General features: G+C 44.8%; 1 protein-coding gene across 4 annotated transcripts in view; it reads left to right on the forward strand.

Annotated features, from left to right (window-relative positions):
* Nucleotides 1-22,991, forward strand: part of DNAH8 (dynein axonemal heavy chain 8) — a 491,368-nt gene that overhangs the window by 304,545 nt on the left and 163,832 nt on the right. For all 4 annotated transcript variants that reach the window (XM_068232705.1, XM_068232706.1, XM_068232709.1 and 1 more), the window contains 10 exons: nt 8,768-8,929; nt 10,460-10,706; nt 15,119-15,360; nt 16,822-16,962; nt 17,180-17,408; nt 19,230-19,372; nt 19,519-19,653; nt 20,971-21,093; nt 21,175-21,388; nt 21,496-21,605. In XM_068232705.1, coding sequence (XP_068088806.1) covers nt 8,768-8,929; nt 10,460-10,706; nt 15,119-15,360; nt 16,822-16,962; nt 17,180-17,408; nt 19,230-19,372; nt 19,519-19,653; nt 20,971-21,093; nt 21,175-21,388; nt 21,496-21,605 — 1,746 coding nt within the window. The remainder of the gene's footprint in view (nt 1-8,767; nt 8,930-10,459; nt 10,707-15,118; nt 15,361-16,821; nt 16,963-17,179; nt 17,409-19,229; nt 19,373-19,518; nt 19,654-20,970; nt 21,094-21,174; nt 21,389-21,495; nt 21,606-22,991) is intronic.

A 22,991-nucleotide genomic window follows, 5' to 3' on the forward strand; every position in this document is an offset into this window, starting at 1 on the left:
GCAAGATCCAAACATTCACGCGTATGCGGGTATGGCGTCGCGTCGTATTGATGCGTTTATGTGTCATTTCCATGCGGATTTTGATGTTTTGTTTTCTTGAATAAAATGTTACTTTTTGGATTTTTTCTGCTATTCAGCATATTCCACCATGGCGTTTTGGCTGATATCTTGCCAATACATCTTAGAGGCATGCCTGATTTTGATATTTTTTTATTCAGCCATTATTGACAGTTATTTTTTGAATGTTTGGATCTTGCTCAGATCCACCAATGGGGGAGTTGGAGGTGTGACTAGATATGTAAATAGGCTGTTTCCCATCAGGTCCTCTAATTAGTATATACTCAGTGATTGGTTGTTTCTCTGTATATATGTTGGTGTTTTTGTATGTTACTTCAGAACTAGGCAGCATGAAGATGGGCAGGAGCCCGAAACAGTGGACTGTCCTGCCTTAAAGTTCTTTTTAAATTTGTATGTTTTTTTCCAATAAAACAGACTAAGTTTTTCTGAAGGTGGTGCGGATCTTTCTCTTCATTTGCCACAGTTTGAGTCCCATGGTGTCCGGGACTATTAGATCTGCACACCTGACCATCTGAAATTGATGGAAGCCAAGCAAGTGCGACTCCACACTCAAAATTACTGTTGATTTTTGACACCAAGGAGCCTGCACCATGGCAGAAGAAGGCCTAGAGAAAAGGGACAATGTGTTTTCCTATACCTATGAGCAGATCAGCACTATTCTGGCTCGAGCAGAAGGAGGTTCAACCTATCTCAATAAAACGGATCCGAAACTTATTAAACAGGACCTGGAGATGACTAGGAAATCGTGGGTGACATTGGACCTGCATGCAAAGACACTGGCAGAATATCATCGAGCAGGTGTTATCCCACGGTCAAGTAGATCACATGTGGCTCCTTTCCTTTTTTCAGATGATGTGGAGTTTACCAATGTGTGGGCGAAAATATGGAATAAAGCCTCTTTTGACTCGATGGTCCATATGGTAGCTCGTATACACCGAGAACTTCCTAAACTGGAGATTAAAATGAGTATGTTGGAATCTGAGCTTAAAGATATCCTCAGTGATGATGACTTTCAGGTTTATCTGGAGACTTTAGACACCAAAATGAAGTCTTTTGCTGTTGGTCTGGAGGACTCTAAGAGATCTAAGTTTAAAAGGGACCGAAATGACTATACTAATGGCTATGTTTACAGCTGGCAGAGGCGGACCCTTCCCGGCAAGAAACCGTTCCAACCATCCCCTAGAGGGAGAGGTAGACCGGGTAACATTAGAAAGAACCGTAGACCACAGCATCAATCTGGTGTAGATACATCTGGAGGATCATCTTCTGATTTTTTATCCTCCCAGGACCACTCTCCAGAAACAACAAACGTAAGAACAGACGAGGTGGTAAGAAACACAGGAGGAAATACAATCAAACAGAAGAGTCCAATGCAACTCAGGAAGCGACCTTGACACCCTCACTGGTCGTGAATATCTCTAAGTATCCATTAAAAGATTCTGAGAAGAAGGTTCTCGAATATGGACTTTCTTTTTGCCCAACTAGTTTTCCGGACTTTTTTTTTCACTGGATGTCGAACTAAATCGTTTTTTCAGAACACTGAAACTAAAAAAAAATTTCGGGACTCCCCGATCTGAGAGTATTTTTCACTTCACTGCTCCTGCCCGAGATGAATGTCTTACATTACAGGGTTTGGGCCTTAGGAATAAAAGTGCATTTACCCCAAATAGTCACCCGGCCATTGATTTATTTTCTAAAAGGGTCATGGGGGATATTGGTAAGGTTGAGAAGATAGTGAGAACGGGAAAGCTAGTTGTGAATCATAATTTGAGTTCAGATGAAAGGAATGCCATTAGATCTTTAGAACAGAATTTACAAATCATCATTCGCCCAGCGGACAAGGGAGGAGCAGTGGTCATACTTGATAGGGATTATTATATCCAGGAAATTGAGAAACAATTATCTGATGTTAGAGTGTATTGCAGGTTGGATGGTAATCCGATTGTTTCCATCATGGGCAAAATTGATGTTTTAGTTAAACAAGCCCATGATAGTGGATTAATTGGTGATGATTTATCTAAGTTTCTTATCAATCAGTGCCCATCCACTCCATTGCTATACACTTTACCAAAAATACATAAGAATACTCTTTTTCCCCCAGGACGACCTATTGTTGCTGCTACTAATTCTGTTTTTTCTCCCTTAGCCTCTTTTCTTGATCGAATTCTCCAACCATTTGTTTGTAGCCTGCCATCATTTATTAAAGACACTGGGGCCTTTTTGGAAGAGATCGGTAAGTTTACTGATGTTGAAGATCATTGGTTGTTGGTGACCCTGGATGTTGAGAGCCTCTACACCTCCATCCCACACGATGGGGGTGTGGAGGCTGTCGAGCATTATTTGTTCACATCGTTTGATTTTGACGACTCTCAAAGGGCTTTCCTGCTGGCGCTCTTGAATATTATTTTGAGAGAAAATTATTTTCTTTTTGATGGGTCTTTTTATCTTCAATGCAGGGGAACAGCGATGGGGTCAAGTGTGGCCCCTGTCTATGCTAACCTTTTTATGGGTCTTTATGAAGAAGCCTTTGTCTATACCAATTCTTTTTTTCAGAAATATGCCAGATGTTGGCTTCGTTACATAGACGATGTTTTTTGTCTGTGGGCGGGGCCACACTCGGCCCTAGTTGATTTTGTCAGTTCCCTGCATTTGAAGTGTCCCTTCATTAAATTGACCATCAATTATCATCAGTTGATGATTTCTTATTTAGACACCATGGTTATCAAGGAAGATGGACACTTGGTGACCGATCTTTTTCGTAAAGAGACCGACAGGAATGCTATTTTACATTTCAGGAGTTTTCACCCGCAGCACATGATCCATAATATCCCTGGTGGACAGTTCCAACGGGTTGACAGAATTGTCAGCCAGGAGGGCAAACAAGACTTGAGGTTGTCCGAAATGGTGGTACGCTTTAAGCAAAGGGGATACCCTACCAAATTACTTCTTAACCAACTTGATAATAGACCAGGTGGGGGTAGGAGAAGGAGAGGCTCTGGTAGACAAGACAAACAAGATAGGGTTGCATTTGTTTCCACTTATAGTGTAGTCAGTAGTCAAGTGGAACGTTGTATTAAACGACATTGGAATATTCTTAGGGATTCATTACCTTATATTAAGGAATTTAATCGCCCCCCTATGTTCTGTTACAAAAGAGCACCCTCCCTTAGGAGTAAATTGGTTCATTCTGATATCAGTATTAATAAACAACCAAAGCAATGTGGCATTTTTCCCTGTTTACAATGTCATATTTGTAATAGCCTCATTAAGGGTGATACCTTTTTTCACCCTATGAGTGGTAAACGATATGCCATACGAGATAGGTACACTTGTGATTCTCGTTGGGTGGTTTATATGCTTAAATGCCCATGTGGTAAGTGCTATGTTGGCCAAACGACACAGAGATTGAAAGATCGTTTGGCCTCGCACAAATCTACCATTCGCAAAAAGAATATGGATCAGGCCGTTTCAGAGCATTTTACTACCTTTGGACACAATGTTAGTCAGCTTAGGGTTTGTGTCATCGATGGGGTTAAACAGGATAATAAAGGGGGTGATAGATTGTCTAGATTATTGAAGTTAGAATCTAAATGGATCAGAGAACTTGACACTGTGAATAGTGGGTTAAATAAAGAGTATGATTTGAGACTAGATTGGTGATACTGATAGACTCATAGATATTTATAGGCCTTATTAGCTTTCTTTTATTGGATATTTTTTATTATACTACCAATCATCTGATATACCATTGGTGGAAAGTGCTGAATTGATTTTTTTCATATATGGCATGATTTTTTCATATATGGCATTTTTATGTTTTTGGCATTTTTTGGCATTTTTTCAGCATTTTCTTGGCATTTTTTTGGCATTTATTTGAAATTTTTTCGGCTTTTTTTGACATTTTTTCGGCATTTTTTTGGCATTTTTCGGCATTTTTTCGGCATTTTTTGGTGTTTGGTTAATTTTACGCGTATTTTTAGTCGCAAAGATTGCGTATAGTTAGGACGCGTTCATGTGGCACTTTCTAGGCGATTGTTTTATTGATACGTAATTTTTTATACGTTTATGCGTCATTTTTTGAGCGCTTGTCTCATGTGTATATACGTCCGGCATAGATGCGTATTTTTGATCGTCAGTAGTCTAGATAGAGGATATGCATTATTACGTCATCTATACGCGTATGCGGGTATGGCGTCGCGTCGTATTGATGCGTTTATGTGTCATTTCCATGCGGATTTTGATGTTTTGTTTTCTTTAATAAAATGTTACTTTTTGGATTTTTTCTGCTATTCAGCATATTCCACCATGGCGTTTTGGCTGATATCTTGCCAATACATCTTAGAGGCATGCCTGATTTTGATATTTTTTTATTCAGCCATTATTGACAGTTATTTTTTGAATGTTTGGATCTTGCTCAGATCCACCAATGGGGGAGTTGGAGGTGTGACTAGATATGTAAATAGGCTGTTTCCCATCAGGTCCTCTAATTAGTATATACTCAGTGATTGGTTGTTTCTCTGTATATATGTTGGTGTTTTTGTATGTTACTTCAGAACTAGGCAGCATGAAGATGGGCAGGAGCCCGAAACAGTGGACTGTCCTGCCTTAAAGTTCTTTTTAAATTTGTATGTTTTTTTCCAATAAAACAGACTAAGCTTTTCTGAAGGTGGTGCGGATCTTTCTCTTCATTTGCCTAAGTTAAGGCCCATACACACGTCGGATTTTAGCGAACGACCCGTCGTTTGAACGTTCTGTCGTTCGGGCGTTTTCGCGTCAAATCCGACGTGTGTACAGACTATCGTTCGGGTGATAAGACTGGTTACCAGCGATCCGCCCGGCGGATCATTGGTAACCAGTCTTATCACCCGAACGATAGTCTGTACACACGTCGGATTTGACGCGAAAACGTCCGAACGACGGAACGTTCAAACGACGGGTCGTTCGCTAAAATCCGACGTGTGTATGGGCCTTTAGTCGTGGAGAGGGCTGTTATCTGACTTTTATTATCTCAACTGTTCCTGGACTATTTACTTTTCCTCTGCTAGAGGAGAGGTCATTACTTCACAGACTGCTCTGAAAGACTCATTTTCAATGCTGAGTGTTGTGTAATCTGCACATATTATAGAATGATGCAATGTTAGAAAAAACACTATATACCTGAAAATAAAAGTATGAGAATATTTTCTTTGCTGCTAATCTTCTAGTAATTATTCATAGTACACAACCAATTCACTATATCATATATTTTTTTCCGCTTCAGTGTCTCTTTAAGCCATGCCACTGCCACACCCCTGATCACACCCCCATCACACCACTAGTCACGCAAACCATGAAGATTTCATATCGTTCTATAATTCATAAGATGTTCTATAATTCAGACCACACTGCTCCCTTCTATTCTTGTTCATTTTCTTTCATACTAACATTTAAAAAATAAGAAATATATCAATTTAAAGGATGGGAATAAAGTTTAGAGTCAATTAAGCACATTTTTTCAGTAAGTAAAATACATATATTTACATAGATCTGTACATCAGTCCTGAAAGAGGGACACATGAGGAAGAAAGAGGAACAAAGGGACAGGGGTCCCAAAGAGGGACTGTCCCTCCAAAAGAGGGACAGTTGGGAGCTACTGTATGTATTAACTTTTTAATTACTACATAATAATATTGTGAAATAAGGGAAATATGTTTTTATTATTAACCCTAACCATAACTTTCTTATTTTCCTTAATAGTCTAATTACTGTTACTTTTCCCGTTGCTCTGTTTCCTCCCTTCTATAACCTTCTGAATGGCTGTTTGTTGCTGACAACTCCAGGCTGGAGATACCAAACATCTCACTTGTTTAGCCGCATGCTCTAATCTTTGTGAACTGACATTTATTGAGGAACTTACTGCACTAGTCGGTAATTTAATACAGAGGCAATTTACCTCACTGGTTGGTAATTTCAGTTTTCCATGTGGTAACAGGTTTAGCGACTTCACATTTCACAAAATGTTTTGTAAAATCAACTGTAAGACATTTGTGATTTGAAGCTTATATGACCAGAATTCCTATGGTAAGTTTGTATTTGGTGTTAAGTCCTGACTGGCAGGTCCCAGTCATGTGTCACTCATTATCTATATATATAATAGAGTAAGTGCCTCAACCTTCAAGCAAGAAGAAGAAGTAGCGCCCTGCCCCCAGGGCCGGTCCAAGCAAGAAGAAGGGGCTGGTCCAAGCAAGAAGAAGAAGTAGTGTCATATCAAACCAAGGGCAAAGAGGGATAATTTGCATATTCAGTAGCAGTGCATTGTGGGTAACCACAAATGTGCACGTGTAGCTGAATGATTGCAGATTTGCTTCTGTTTTAAAAAGGAAAATTACACCAAGCTTTGTTTTTTTTTTAGTAGGAGGGCTTTTTGGTCTCTTTTATCCTCCTATACATTCTTAGTAGTTTGGGTCACCCTGAGCTGCTTGGTTACTCTGTTGTACTGGTCCAAGCCCTATCTCATTCAGCCTTAACAATCCCTGCTATGTATTGATGAGGACCAAATATCTGAAATAGGCTTTCACATGTGGGTTTGATATGACTGTGTAAAACTTAAAGCTATAGACTTGCTTGATTTACCAAGGGTGAAAGAAAATAATAATTGGCATATTTAGTAGTGGTGCATTGTGGGTAATCACAAATGTTCACTTATAGCTGAATTATTGCAGATTTCCTTCTGTTTTAAAGAGAGTCTGAAGCGAGAATAAATCTCGCTTCAGACCTCATAGATAGCAGGGGCATGTGTGCCCCTGCTAAACCGCCGCTATCCCGCGGCTTAACGGGGGTCCCTGATCCCCCAAATCCCCTCGTTTCAGCGGGGGAGTGCTTCCTGGTTGGGGCAGGGCTAACCGCCGCAGCCCTGCCCCAAGCGCGTCTGTCAGCGCGTATCTCCGCCTCTCCCCGCCCCTCTCAGTCTTCCTTCACTGAGAGGGGCGGGGGAGAGGCTTGCTATACACCAGTGGTTCTGGACGCTTGCTTGGCTTACTAAGGGTGAAAAGGAATTATTTGCATATTTAGTAGCAGTGCATTGTGGGTAACCACAAATGTTCACTTATAGCTGAATTATTGCATAATTCCTTCTGTTTTTGGAAGGCAAATTACACCAAGCTTTGCTTTTTTAGTAGGAGGTCTTTTTGGTCCCTTTTATCCCCCTATACATTCCGAGTAGTTTGGGTCACCCTGAGCTGCTTGGTTACTCTGTTGTACTGGTCCAAGCCCTATCTCATACAGCCGTATCAATCCCTGCCATGTACTGATGAGGATCAAAAGTCTGAAACAGGCTGTCTACATGTGGGTTTGATATGACTGTGTAAAATTTAAAGCAATATGCTTGCTATACACCAGTGGCTCTGGATGCTTGCTTGGCTTACCAAGGGAGATAAGTGGTAATTTGCATATTTAGTAGCAGTGCATTGTGGGTAACCACAAATGTTCACTTATAGCTGAATTATTGCAGATTTCCTTCTGGTTTAAAAGGCAAATTACACCAATATAGCGTGCGGCATTGCAGGAAGTGACGACAGTGGAATGCACGATGGAACACGGAAGAGGTGAGTCATCCCCGCCCGCTGCCTCTTACTAATAGTGGCGGCTGCTACTGTGCTTAAGCAGGAGGGTGAGCGCACATGGGGGACTCAGGTGAGGGGGGGGGTTCCTGCTGAGCTTAAGCTGGAGGGGGAGTGCACATGGGGGACCCAGGTGAGGGGGGGGGGTTCTGCTGAACATAAGCTGGAGGTAGAGCACACATGGGGACCCAGTTGAGGGGGGTCCAACCCCCCTCCCCGCCGCTGTGCCCAATACCCCCTTCCTGCCCCCTACCCTCTCATGCGGCGTATGCTACGCCGCGGGTCGGCTAGTATAGAATAAAATAGCAGAAGTAGTACAGTATAACTAATTGTACACCCTGATTGGCTGATCATGTGATCAGGTGCTGCTTCTGCTTTTGGTTTTATCCAAAATCATTTTTTATAGGAGAATCCTACTGGATCTCTATGGGCCTTTTTTCACTACACAGCTGAATCGCAAATCGCTAGTGATTTTTAAATCGCTAGGGTTGCTACTTTATCATAGAAATCATGAGAAGTATTTTCCACCATAGTGATTCAATTTGAAAACTGCAAATCACAATCGCTTTCTGGAGCGATTTTTAGAGTGATAATGCAATGCAAATGAAAAATCGCAATCGCATAACAGAATTAATGAAAAATCGCAATCACTGGCGTTTGTGATTTGTGATTGCGATTTCTAGTGGAAAAGGTCCCTAAGGGCCCTTTTCCAGTAGCAATCGCTGGCGTTCACGCTAAACGCTAGCGATTGCTGAATCGCAAGTGCAGGAAACTTCCCGGCGATTGCGTTCACGATTTTGCTATGCATTGCACTGTATAGCAAAATTGCGGCAAAGATCGCTCCACGGTGCGATCGGGTTTGAGTCAAAAACGAATCGCGGTAGTGGAAATTACCTACCGCGATTCCTATGTTAAAGAGCAAACCGTAGCGATTTCAAAATCACTAGCGGTTTGCGATTTTGCGATTCAGCATCGCAAACGCCGCTAGTGGAAAAGGGCCCTAAAGGAAGATGTAGGCAAATTACAAAAATGGTAAAACTAGCAACAAATTCATGAAACATGGTTCTGTTCTTTTCTCTTTTTTTCCTCAGATTGATGAGGATGAACCTCTCTTCCTGAGTCTCATCAATGACCTTTTCCCAGGAATGCAGCTGGACAGCGTCACATACACTGAGCTTCAAAATGCTGTGTCCAATCAGGCGGAAGGATTAGGGCTGGTGAACCACCCACCCTGGAATCTTAAACTCGTCCAGGTATCTGGCTACCTGTCTAACCGCCTATCTAGCTACCTCTCTATCTATCCATCGTTCTAAAGTACATTGACATTTCATCATCACTGCAAAGACTCCCTCTCGCTCTAGTAAAAAATAACTTTATTGGCATGACCAAGGTACACACAGACATTGCCAAAGCATGGAGAAATGGGGGACATGAAAGGGGTTGAGTCCAATGAGGTGGGATAGAGTTATATGGTAATTGATGAGCAGTTTGTGGACATTTTTTTTAAAGAATATCTGTGAACATTTTTAGGTTTACAGTTCATTTATGCTCCTCTCAGTCTGTGACATAATGTGCAGTGATTGTCACTGGGAATTCCTCCCTTTCTCAGTAGAGTGTACAGTTGTCTCTCATTCTTTCTCTGTGTCAGTCCAACTCCCAGGTCTGTGAGCAGGTGTTAAACAAGGATCCTTATCTTAGATTACAACCTCTAACCCCAGGTCGATGGTCTGTGTGAATTAAGGCATCTTAATGACATGTATTTATGCTTGAAAAAATATCTCTTTTCCCTTTTGATGTTACATGTATATAAGCTGTCTGTACCACCAGTTTGCAAAGTAACAACATATAAGCCAGACAAAGGCTGCAAGGCCGAAAGCTTGCTTATTTTTATTCATTTTTAGTTAGCCAATAAATGGTATCATCCTGGTTTAAAACTTCTTGTTTATCCTTTAATGAGTCAAAGTCTAGAATTGGGTCCATCAGTTTCTTAAAGAACGTTTTCCTTGTTGCAGTATATTTGGGGCAGTGCAGCAGGAAGGGATTGTCATCCTCCAGGGTCTTCTGGGTCTTCTTCTTGTGCTCAAAGTGTTGGCATTGTCTATTCTCCCTGGGTTTGTATGTCTGTGTCTTCCTGACTCGATTTCCAGGTTGTGAGCACTCAGTCTGTAGACACTCAGGATTTGCCTCTCCTGAGAGTTTTGTGGCCAATGTATATTGTTTCTGTAGGGACTGGTTTTTGGTTAGCTTTTGAGTTTTGTTTCACTCCTCCATTTATCCACATTGTTCTCTTAGTTTTTGGCTGTGGTGCGCTTTACCTGGGCTCTTGTTAAGACCTGTGGATATGGATTTGGGGGGCGTATAGAGCTGACCACTTTCAGGGGACATAGCGGAGTCAATAAGGGCAGCTGTTCTGTAGGTGAACCCAGTAGAATAATACTCTTTTCTGTATCATTCTCTCTCTCTTTCTCTCTCATTCTGATCTGTCCAATACAAGTGAAGGGATGACCATTAGGTGTAAAACAGTGATCAACCAAATATAGCCCAACTACACAATCACAAAACAATTGTTTTGAGCAACGGAATTCAACTATATGCCTGCCTATCTATCTTCCTGTCTATCTGTCTATTTATCCTTCCTTCTTTCCATCCAACTATTGCAGCAGTATGAAACATTTCCTGTAGTGTGCTATCCCCTCCATGTACTATGTTACATGGTTGGGGGCGTGACGTTTGTTGTTTATATGTGACAAGTCTGCTGCATGACCTGTTGACTCTTTGTGCAGCTTTATGAAACAGCCAGAGTGCGGCATGGCCTGATGGCACTGGGGCCCAGCGGTTCTGGTAAGAGCACTATTATTAATGTACTTATGAAAGCCATGACTGAGTGCGGATCTCCTCACCGCGACATGCGAATGAACCCAAAGTCCATAACCGCGTCTCAGATGTTTGGTCGACTGGATTCAGCAACCAACGACTGGACAGATGGGATTTTTTCAACGCTGTGGAGGAGGACTCTGAAAACGAAAAAAGGTAAATGTCATTTTTACATTATTCTGTGCGTTGTTTTTTGGCCTTGTTAGTTTTCAGTGTGATGATCATGACTCCCCAAATATACATTTCCTAACCTTACCCCGAATACTCACTCCAAGCCCTCCCATTTTTATGTATAGGTGTGTCAATGTCTAACCCTAACCAACCCCCCCCACTTCTGCCTCAACCCTAACCGACCCTCCACTGATGCCTAACCAACCCCCCTCACCGATGCCTCACCCTAACCAACCCCCCCCCCCCCCCCCCTCCACTTCTGCCTCAACCCTAACCGGCTCACCACTGATGCCTAACCAACCCCAACCCCCCTCACCGATGCCTCACCCTAATCAACCCCCCCTTCTGCCATTCTGCCTCAACCCTAACCGACCCTCCACTGATGCCTAACCAACCCCCCTCACCGATGCCTCACGCTAACCAAACCACCCCCCCCCCCCACTTCTGCCTTAACCCTAACCGGCTCCCCACTGATGCCTAACCAACCCCCCTCACCGATGCCTCACCCTAACCAACCCCCCCTTCTGCCATTCTGCCTCAACCCTAACCGACCCTCCACTGATGCCTAACCAACCCCCCTCACCGATGCCTCACCCTAACCAAACCCCCCCCCCCACTTCTGCCTCAACCCTAACCCGCTCCCCACTGATGCCTAACCAACCCCCCTCACCGATGCCTCACCCTAACCAACCCCCCCTTCTGCCATTCTGCCTCAACCCTAACCGACCCTCCACTGATGCCTAATAGACCCCAATATCCCTCACCGATGCCTCACCCTAACCAACCCCCCCCCCCCCCCCCCCCACACACACACACACTTCTGCCTCAACCCTAATCGACCCTCCACTGATGCCTAACCGACCCTAATATCCCTCACCGATGCCTCACCCTAACCAACGCCGACCCTCCACTGATACCTAACCGACCCCAACCCCCCTCACCGATGCCTCACCCTAACCAACGCCGACCCTCCACTGATACCTAACCGACCCCAACCTCCCTCACCGATGCCTCATCCTAGCCAACGCCCCCTCCCCCACTTTTGCCTCAACCCTAACTGACCCCCCACTGATGCCTAACCGACCTCAACCCCCCTCACCGATGCCTCACCCTAACCAACCCCCCCCACTTCTGCCTCAACCCTAACCCGCTCCCCACTGATGCCTAACCAACCCCCCTCACCGATGCCTCACCCTAACCAACCCCCCCTTCTGCCATTCTGCCTCAACCCTAACCGACCCTCCACTGATGCCTAATCGGCCCCAATATCCCTCACCGATGCCTCACCCTAACCAACCCCCCCCCCCCACACACACACACACACACACACTTCTGCCTCAACCCTAACCGACCCTCCACTGATGCCTAACCGACCCCAATATCCCTCACCGATGCCTCACCCTAACCAACGCCGACCCTCCACTGATACCTAACCGACCCCAACCCCCCTCACCGATGCCTCATCCTAACCAACGCCCCCTCCCCCACTTTTGCCTCAACCCTAACTGACCCCCCACTGATGCCTAACCGACCTCAACCCCCCTCACCGATGCCTCATCCTAACCAACTCCCCCCCCCACACTTCTGCCTCACCCTAACTGACCCCCCACTGATGCCTAACCGACCTCAACCCCCCTCACTGATGCCTAACCGACCCCAGCCCCCCCACTTCTGCCTCACCCTAACTGACCCCCCACTGATGCCTAACCGATCCAAACCCCCTTCACTGATGCCTAACCGACCCCAGCCCCCCCACTTCTGCCTCACCCTAGTAGACCTTCCACTGATGCTTAACCCTAATCCAAATTTTCGTTTATTACCACTATTAACATGGGTATTGGGGAGTAGGGCTGAGCTCTCGGATTCCGAATTTCGAGTTTGCCATCGGAATTTGGCAGTTCCGAGTAAGTACTCGAAACTCGAAAATTCGGCAATTCCGATACCGAATTTGCGTTTACATTAAAGTCAATAGTGCTAAATTCCGTGGTTAATTGTGAAGCCCCCTTACATGCTATCATCACCAAATTTGGCATGTATATTAAGCAGATGAGTAGGAACATGGTAAAAAAAAATTGTGAAAAGACCTTATAGTTTTTGAAATAAACGATTTTAAAGTTTCATAGGAAAAATGGTTTTTAAACTGTAAAATGACACTGCTGCAGTACAGGTTACTGCATTCCGAGTTCTGTATACATATTGTATACATTTCATGAAAACAGATAGCGTGGGGTCCCCCCTTCCAAGCCTCCTTAACCCCTTGTCCCCCATGCAGGCTGGGATAGCCAGAATGCGGAGCCTCGGCCACGTGGGGCTTCGCACCCTGAGCTATACCAGCCCGCATGGTCCATGGTATGGGGGGGCTCTGGAAGAGAGGGGCTGCCAACCTCCAATCCATGGACAAGGGGCCCTTCCCCACCTCCGGTGCCCCAGGAGGAGGTGGACGCCGACATCCTGGGGGGTTCATGGTGCCATCCGGGGGTCCCCTTCAACAAGCAGACTCCGGAAGCCGCCCCCTCCCCAAGAGAAATGAGTATAGGGGTACACGGTACCCCTCACCCATTTCAGCAGAGAATTAAAAAAAGAAATAAAAACATGACAACGAAAAAAGTCCTTTATTGCTCTGGATTAACCAGGGATACTTACCTTGCAATAATCCCACGCCAGTATCCTCAGGAGTGGTCCCAGGCACCCGCCCAACTCCCGGGGCTGAATGGCTATAGACAACCTCTGCAATCTGTATTGCATAAGCTAGAAACACGAAAATTGTTTGCTAAAACAAGAATTTTCGGCAAACAGTGTCATAAACAAAATGGCTGCTGGGGAATTCCCGTTCCCCGGAGGCCACCTCAGAGTGTCAGATTGAGCGTTATTTCACATAAATAGGTGGGTCCAGGGGACCAGGGCACCTCCTGCTCTGGTCACCTGGACCCACCATCTATGTGAAAAATGGCTGGTTTCGCCACTCTAGTGTGGCCTCCAGCGTTCCAGGATTTCCCAGTGGCCATTTTGATCGCATCACTGTTTGCCGAAATTTCTTGTTTCAAAGGCAACATTTTCGTGTTCATAGCCTCTGCTATACAGATGCAGAGGCTGACTGTGACCATTCAGTGGCGGGAGTTCGTTGGTGTGGGAGGGTGGTGAGATGTCCTAAGAGGATACTGGCGTGGGACCACTTCTAAGGATACTGGCGTGGGATTTTTGCAAAGTAAGTATCCCTGGTTAATTTAGAACAATAAAGGACTTTTTTCGTTGTCGTGTTTTTAGTTCTTTTTTTTAACTCTGCTGAAATGGGTAAGGGGTACCGTGTACCCCTATACTCATTTCTCCTGGGGAGGGGGCGGCTTCCGGGGTCCGCTTGTTAAAGGGAAACCCCGGATGGCACCATGAACCCCCCAGGACTTCGGCGGCCCCCACCTCCTCCTGGGGCACCGGAGGTGGGGTAGAGCCCCTTGTCCATGGATTGGACAAGGGATCTGGGGGAGAGGGGGAGGTTGACCACCCCTCTCCTCCAGAGCCCCCACCCCCCATACTATGGACCATGCGGGCTGGTATAGCTCAGGGTGCGAAGCCCCACGTGGCCGGGACTCCGCGTTCTGGCTATCCCAGCCTGCATGGGAGACAAGGAGTTAAGGAGGCTTGGAAGGGGGGACCCTACGTTGTCTGTTTTCATGAAATGTATACAATATGTATACAGAACTCGGAATGCAGTAACCTGTACTGCAGCAGTGTCATTTTACACAGTTTAAAAAACATTTTTCCTATGAAACTTTGAAATCTATTTGCTCAAAAACTATAAGGTCTTTTCACAAAACTTTTTTTTTACCATGTTCCTACTCATCTGCTTAATATACATGCCAAATTTGGTGATGATAGCATGTACAGGGGCTTTACAATGAACTGCAGAAGTTGGCACTATTGACTTCAATAGAAATGCACTCGGAACACGAAAATTCGGAACACGAAATTCGGTTTTCGCATGCGGTACACGAAATTTAGACGAAATCGGAATTCAGCTGTTCCGATCAGCGCCCAAACTTCCTCGGTGACTCAAATTTCCTTTTTTTCAGAGAGGGGGGAACTATGAGCTGTCTGGGAAAATTTGGCTACAAATTTACTGCAGTTTGTTATTGTTCATAGACAGCCAACTAATTACAGGCCAAAACGTATGGCTTGTAAAGTTAGTCCATGAGATGCTAATAATGACAGCTTACATGGAAATTTTATAAAACTTTGAACGCAAGTCAGTAGGCAGTCCATTTGACTGGCCTAATTCAAGCTGCATACAAGTAGTTATTAGTATTTCCAGCATCTAATTTGCAATGGCTAGTAGTAGCTCTATATTATAGACTTGTTCCAGTGTAGCTGAAGAGGACCTGTCTATACATGCTTACTCGCAGGTGAAAATGTCTGGATCGTGTTGGATGGCCCAGTGGACGCCATCTGGATTGAGAACCTGAATTCAGTGCTGGATGATAATAAGACGCTGACGCTAGCTAATGGTGACCGTATTCCTATGGCTCCCATGTGTAAGCTGCTGTTTGAGGTGCACAGTATAGAGAACGCCTCCCCCGCCACTGTGTCACGCATGGGAATGGTGTACATCAGCTCTTCTACACTCACCTGGAGACCATTACTGAAGGTAACCTATAAACCACACAATACGTCTGACATAAGGGTTATACATTCTAGCTGCGATAATGTATCAATGCCTAATGCAAGTGTAAGTCTACAAAATACATGACCTTCAAGTATCCAGTTAGTTTATGTTCCATCCAGGTGATCACACATGAAGAACACAGATGGCAGTGTCCTATCAAAGCAAACTACGCCTAACGCATACTGTTAAGGCTGCTTAAAGGGATACTGTAGGGGGGTCGGGGGAAAATGAGCTGAACTTACCCGGGGCTTCTAATGGTCCCCCGCAGACATCCTGTGCCTGCGCAGCAACTCCCCAATGCTCCGGCCCTGCCTCCGGTTCACTTCTGGAATTTCTGACTTTAAAGTCAGAAAACCACTGCGCCATGTCCTCGATCCCGCTGATGTCACCAGGAGTGTACTGCGCAGACACAGACCATACTGGGCCTGCGCTGTGCGCTCTCGATGACATCAGCAGGAGCGAGGACACGGCAACGCAGGCGCAGTGGTTTTCTGACTTTAAAGTCAGAAATTCCAGAAGTGAACCGGAGGCGGGGCCGGAGCATCGGTGAGTGGCTGCGCGGGCACAGGATGTCTGCGGGGGACCATTAGAAGCCCCGGGTAAGTTCAGCTCATTTTCCCCCGACCCCCCTACAGTATCCCTTTAAAGAAAACCTGTAACGAGAAAAAGTTCCCCTGGGAGGTACTTACCTTGGGCGGGGAAGCCTCCGGATCCTATCGAGGCTTCCCCCGTCCTCCTGTGTCCCACGGCGGCGGCGAAAAAGCTCCAGGAAGGGCGGGGATGTAAATATATACCTTCTCGGCTCCAGCGCAGGTGCAGTATCGGCTCTCCGCTCGGAGATAGGCGGAAATCGCTATTGCGCCGCTCTACTGTGCAGGCGCAAGTCTCCTGCGTAGTAGAGCAGACCCGACAGAGATTGCCTATTTCCGCCTATCTCTGTGCTGAGAGGCGCACTTGCGGCTCTCAGCACGGAGATAGGCGGAAATAGGCAATCTCTGTCGGGTCCGCTCTACTACTCAGACGCAGGAGAATTGCGCCTGCGCAGTAGAGCGGCGCGACAGCGCCTGCGCAGTAGAGCTGGAGCCAGGGAAGGTAAATAAATCAGCGCTTGTCAGGCGTGTCGAGGGAGGATTGCTGGAGACTTCGGGGGAGCCAGCGCTGGATTGCCTGCAGCTACAGGGGAGAAGGAAGCCTCATTGGGACCCTGAGGCTTTCCCCTCCTGAGGTGAGTACTCCCTAGAGGAACTTTTTTTTTGTTACAGAGTGTACCAGAGATCATACAAGACAAGGAAACGATACTTACCCTGGGCTTCCTCCCGCCCAATAAACACTCGTGAGTTCCTCACCGTCCTCCCGTGATCTGCCGTTCAGCCCAGGGAAGTCCCACGGACTACCTTCCCAATGTCATAATATGGATGACTGGTGTATTTTTTTCTATTACAGGCCTGGTTAAATAAACGCTCTGCCAGGGAAGGTGAGGTCTTGCAAGCCTTGTATGAGCAAGTATTTCAGGACGCATACACTTACATGCTAACAGACCTTAATCCCAGAATGCAGCTGTTAGAGTGTAATTACATGGTTCAGGTGAGCACAAGAGCTTTCCATCAGCATTCACTTATCTATCTTTACACTCATTCAGAAAAAATTACATCTGTAATGTTTCTTTACACAAAAATCTACCACTCTTCTCTCCTGGTTGCTTCTGACCAGCTTTGATATTCTGCTAGAATCACAAATATATGCTTCACAGCGATGACCTTGTTTGAATCATCCTGTGTATCTGTTTCTTTCACACCGGCAGACTATTAACCTCCTGCAAGGGTGTATTGAACGCGGCGGCACAGCAGAGCCCAGGCATCTCCACCGGTTGTTTGTCTTCGCTCTGATGTGGAGTTTGGGAGCTCTTCTGGAACTGGATAGTCGTGACCGTCTAGAAACTTTTCTCAGAAGTCACCTCAGCAAGCTGGACCTTCCTGAGGCTGAACCCGGCAGCTGTCAGCCCATGTTTGAGTTTTTAGTGAATGAAAATGGTAATTTATTACATATATGGGGCTTGATGCATAAACTTGCAGTAACCTTGCGGTGCACAGACAGCACACGGCAATATTATACTTATTTCTGGCAGCCGCTATTAGTTCTATCCACGGTACTTGAGTATGGTGACCTTTGCTACGGTAACGCGTGTTACTAACGAGGGTTACCGTTAGTGACGCTTGCTACCATAACAACATTCACGCTACTCAAGTACTGCAGATCGCACTAATTTATTTATTTATTTATTTAAGTATTTATATAGCGCAGCTATATTTAGTATTTATATAGCTCAGCTATAATGATTCCTGAGCAAAGCCAGACTGAATACTCAGTCTGAGATTTTATCAGGGCTGATAACAAGCAGGCTAAGCAGTGAAGCATGAAACAGAGAGCAGGGTAGGTGTTTTCTCTAATGTTCCCACTGATATATATGGTAAAATACATGAGGGTGTTTCGTCTCTGGTTCACTTTAACTTTTTTTATTTTCTCCTCCAATGCTGAATCACCTTAGCCTTGCTTGTAAACACAAATGAGCAGAGGATCATGTTGCAGCTAGGCAGGAAAATAAAGGGACGAGGAGGAATATATTATAGATAAAAATAACCCCCAGCATGCAACAAAATTGGCAATGGCTATTAAAGGGCCAGCGCTCCTAAGATATGTGATAACTCCAAACCAAAAAAGCAGAAAACTTTTGAATGCAGGATTAGCATCTTTATCACTTAATTCACTCAGACCAGTTGCTGTAGAAATTAGAGTTTTATGGTGACAATCCCGGACTGAACATCTGAAATTATTTTTTTTCCAAACAAACCTCCCCACAAGGGTGGTGCGTGATAATGGGATTTTGGGGTTAGCATAATTACCTATGGGGTGCTGCACCCCTGGCCATAGGAACTGCCGTCTTCTTCATGGACCGACAACAGCTGTACACTATTCTGAACTTCCCGTGTCACTTGTGCAACCCCCCTCACAATGCATGCCAGGAGATGTAGTCAGTGGATGCAAAACTGCGCGGAAAGTATTTATGCGTGGCCATGCTCATGTATGGATGGGAGCATGACCATAAGAGCATACCTAACAAGCCCTTGACTGATATACTTAGAGTGGCTGGTGAGCTCAAGTAGGATGGGCATACCTCCCAACTTTTGGGATAAGAAAGAGAGACATTTAAAGACATGCCTCTGGCACACACCGCTAGTCACGCCTCCAACACACCCCTAGTCACACATTCCACAAACAATCCATATGCAAAAGACAAGCAAAAGATTCATTTTTATACATCATCCCATACTGACCCTTCCTATCATTAGGTTTGATTCATTTTAACATTTGTAAATTAGAAATATATTGATGTCAAATAATGGGAATTAAACTTATTTTTTTCTGTAGAAAAATACATATATTTCCATCCTTCTGTACATCAGTCCTGAAAGAGGGATAAATAAGGAAAAAAGAGGGAAAGAAGGATTTGGTTCCCGAAGAGGGACTGACCCCCTGCAAAAGGGGGGCAATTGGGAGCTATGGAGGATGGTGGAAGTGGCTGGACTATTCAGAGGATTCCCTCTACTGGTATAGCATCTATCTTTTACCTTATGCCCTGCTTCACCTTCACATCAAAGGGATGACCAAATATCTCCTCAACCCCCCCGGCGTATTATCCCCACTGAATCCTCTAGCTGCAGGCTTGTTCCAGGTGTGTGGCTTGTGTATCCCAGAACCTGCAGCTGCTGACTGTCATACTCTGTATTGTATTGAATAGCATCATGTTATTACGATCTCTTGTCTGCCACTGAGCGGTCTCTCCTTATTCTCAGGTGACTGGGAACACTGGAGTAAGAGAGTGCCAGAGTACATCTACCCGACAGATCACGTTCCAGTCTATACTTCACTTCTCGTGCCAAACATGGACAACGTCAGGACCCTGTTTCTGATAGACTGTATAGCAAAACAGCAGAAAGTAAGCAGTGTAATAAATCTGTGCCTGTGTTGCAGTGAATAGAGAAAATATTATGTTATTTGTATTTTCGTTTTGACTGATTGAATGAAAGACATGCTTGCCTCCTGTGGTGGATTGTAGATGTAATTATTGCGTGTCACTTGCAGGCTGTGCTGCTGATGGGAGAGCCGGGGACAGGGAAGACGGTCATGGTGAGAGCTTACATGAAGAGATACAACATAGAAACACACGTCTCAAAGTCGTTAAACTTTTCTTCAGGAACTCGGCCTGTCATGTTTCAGGTAATTTCTGACATCTCGTGTACTCCATATACAGCTTTGCTAGGCCGCTGCCTGTTGATCCGCCAGCTTCCACTGCTTTCTCTGTGCCCTCCAACCAACCCGCTACTGCTTTCCCTGTGCCTCTATATCCCACAGATTCGACCATAATGATCAAATGTGGCAGAGATCAATGCCGCTAGAGGGCCATCTGATCATTGTTTCAATCAATATCTGGCTGAAATCAATTGAAATGATCACTATGGTATGCTGGTAAGATCTCACTTGAAAAGCTTGGTCAAGGTGTGTGGCAGTAGCAGCTTTTGATCTCCCGAGGACTGACGGACTCCCGGTCATCATCCCCCCATATGTAATATACACCCTCTGGACTTGTGGTAAGTGTGCAATGTAGTTTTGTCTCACCTGTCCACTGACGCTCTTCCTACTGTTTGTCCCGTGTCTACTCTTCATTGCCCCTGAGGGCGCCGGTATCCCCATGACCCCACTGCATATACTGACATCCTATACATTTGTTGGGGTCACGGAACAGTTACTCTCTGTAGCAATGGAGAAAGACTTGGAGGAGGAGGTGCCTGAGTGAATAGGTGAGCCAAGACTACTCTGCACTCTCACCACTGGTCTGTAGGGTACACAATACATTGGGGATATCTGAAAGACCCAGTAGGGAAAGATTTACAATAGATTTCCTGCTGAAATCTATTTGCAGTTGTGGCAAGTAATAGATCCCACAGACTTACCTGTTCTGGCTTCCCACCAGACAAGTGACCACAAGCACCCCACCCCCCCCTCATAATGTAAGGTTACATACTTGATTATCCCTGATGAGTGCTCCATCCTCCTCAGATCACATGGTGATTTTTTTTTATTTTCAAAATCCCTGCTGAGGCTCTGACTACCCCATCTCCGTGACTGCAGCCTTCTGCCCCAAGCTCCAGCTTGCTTAATGGTGGCTGCAGAGCTGGGGTCAGGCTGCGGCAATGCAGGCAGAGGTTTCGGAGTACTTCGGAAACAGGGCTGCGACTGCATTACCGAGAAGGGGAGCGGATGTCACCTGTGAGCTAACGACGTGGAATCAGGTAAGTCTTTAAGCCTGAGACCTGAGGCTCTGTCATTTTTACCTTACGTGCTCTTTAAGTCAGTTTTGTAAATTGACAGCTGGCTGCAAATTAAGATGAAAAGATACTTTGTAATGAGCTTGGATATCTGCTTATAGCGATACTTATTGAAGGTTTACCTTGACGTGTTTGGATGGTTTCAGTAGTTATTCCTGCCTTTGATGCATATGTTATTAATGATGGTTGATTGTTGTGTGATTTGTAGAGGACAATGGAAGGCCTCATGGAGAAACGTGTAGGTAACACGCTGGGTCCACCTGGTGGCCGGAAGATGGCTCTGTTTATTGATGATATTAACATGCCCGTTGTTAATGACTGGGGAGATCAGGTAAGGTGGTCGTCTGCTTCTGCGTGACCGACATGATTTGTGGCTTTTCACTCTCGTCTCTGATAACCTGTGTGTGTCCAGGTGACCAATGAGCTGGTGCGGCAGGTGATGGAGATGCAGGGAATGTACAGTCTGGACAAACCCGGAGACTTCACAAACATTGCAGATGTGCAGATAATGGCTGCCATGATCCATCCGGGAGGAGGCCGCAATGATATTCCTCAGCGACTGAAGAGGCACTTCACCATATTCAACTGCACCCTACCCTCCGATGTCTCCATCGACAAAATATTTGGTAAATTCCCTCATTTATGTCACACTCTTCACTTTACTCACTGTTATATTCACCATTGTTATGTCACACACCTTGTCTCTGATAAACCACTTGCCATGTCCATTCAGGCATCATCGCATCTGGATATTTCCATCCGTGCAGAAAGTTTAATCCAGATGTGTGCGACTTGGTGCAGAGATTGGTGGCGGCCAGCAGAGCTCTGTGGCAACTGACCAAGGTGAGTCTTGGGACCAGTAGCTGATCAGAAGGGATACAGTAGGAGGAATCGGCAGAGCTTTCAGTCAGAGGCTGTACCCGAATTAGCTATTTGCAAAGATGTGCAGAGCTCCACAATATGGACAATATTACACAACAAGCATTCAAAACAGGTACAGCAAAGGAGGGCGTTAGCTTCAGTATAAATAATATTTGCCTAAATTATTCTCTACTAGACTTCCCCACAGTGAGGACAGGCCCTCGGGGGGAAGACCTACCGCTAGTCTAACAATAAAAACATCGTTTTTTTTCCTAGTGCTGCTACTCATAAAATGGTATACACATTTCTTCAAACAGACGTCGAACAAATGACAGCGCTTCAGGCTGCAAACTGAAATGTAAGCCAACAGAGGCATGCAGAACCCCACTGGGGCTAAATACATGCTTTGAATGCAAATCAGATACAAATTGTGTACTAATTCCTAATTTAGCTAATAGCTAATTCGGGTACAGCGTCTGTCTGAAAGCGCCTTTCGATTCCTCCTGCTGTACAAAATTAACGTAAGTATACTTTTTGGCTAGCTGCTAGTGGTGCTCAAATACCCCTTTTTAAAATTCGAGTTTGGTCGAATTCGAATAGTAAATTATTCGAGGTCATTCGAATATTCGAGTCGAATAATTTTTACTATTCGATTCGACCTCGGACTTCGAGCTCACTATTCGAGTCGGTATTCGAGCTAACTATTCGAGCTGACTATTCGAATTGGCCTTAAATAGCTTCCAACACTTGTTTTGAGGGTGAATGATGCAAGAAACCTCTTTTTTTCCAAGTAACAACAGCAAGTGATTATGTGGGGATGTTCCTTTAAAAGAAAATGTGGAAAGAGAAGTTGTGTCCTTAATTTTGTTCAGTAGTGTTACTGTATATACTTGTTCTTCTTCTTCTTTATCTTTCTTCTTCTTCTTCTATATCGTCTTCTTCTATATCTTCTTCTTCTATATCGTCTTCTTCTATATCGTCTTCTTCTATATCGTCTTCTTCTATATCGTCTTCTTCTATATCTTCTTCTATATCGTCTTCTTCTATATCTTCTTCTATATCTTCTTCTATATCGTCTTCTTCTATATCTTCTTCTTCTTCTTCTTCTATATCTTCTTCTTCTTCTTCTTCTTCTTCTTCTTCTTCTTCTTCTTCTTCTTCTTCTTCTTCTTCTTCTTCTTCTTCTTCTTCTTCTTCTTCTTCTTCTTCTTCATCTTCTTCTTCTTCATCTTCTTCTTCTTCATCTTCTTCTTCTTCATCTTCTTCTTCTTCATCTTCTTCTTCTTCATCTTCTTCTTCTTCATCTTCTTCTTCTTCATCTTCTTCTTCTTCATCTTCTTCTTCTTCATCTTCTTCTTCTTCATCTTC

This window comes from Hyperolius riggenbachi, chromosome 4 (assembly GCF_040937935.1).
Source record: "Hyperolius riggenbachi isolate aHypRig1 chromosome 4, aHypRig1.pri, whole genome shotgun sequence".
Classification (NCBI taxonomy): Eukaryota; Metazoa; Chordata; class Amphibia; order Anura; family Hyperoliidae; genus Hyperolius; species Hyperolius riggenbachi.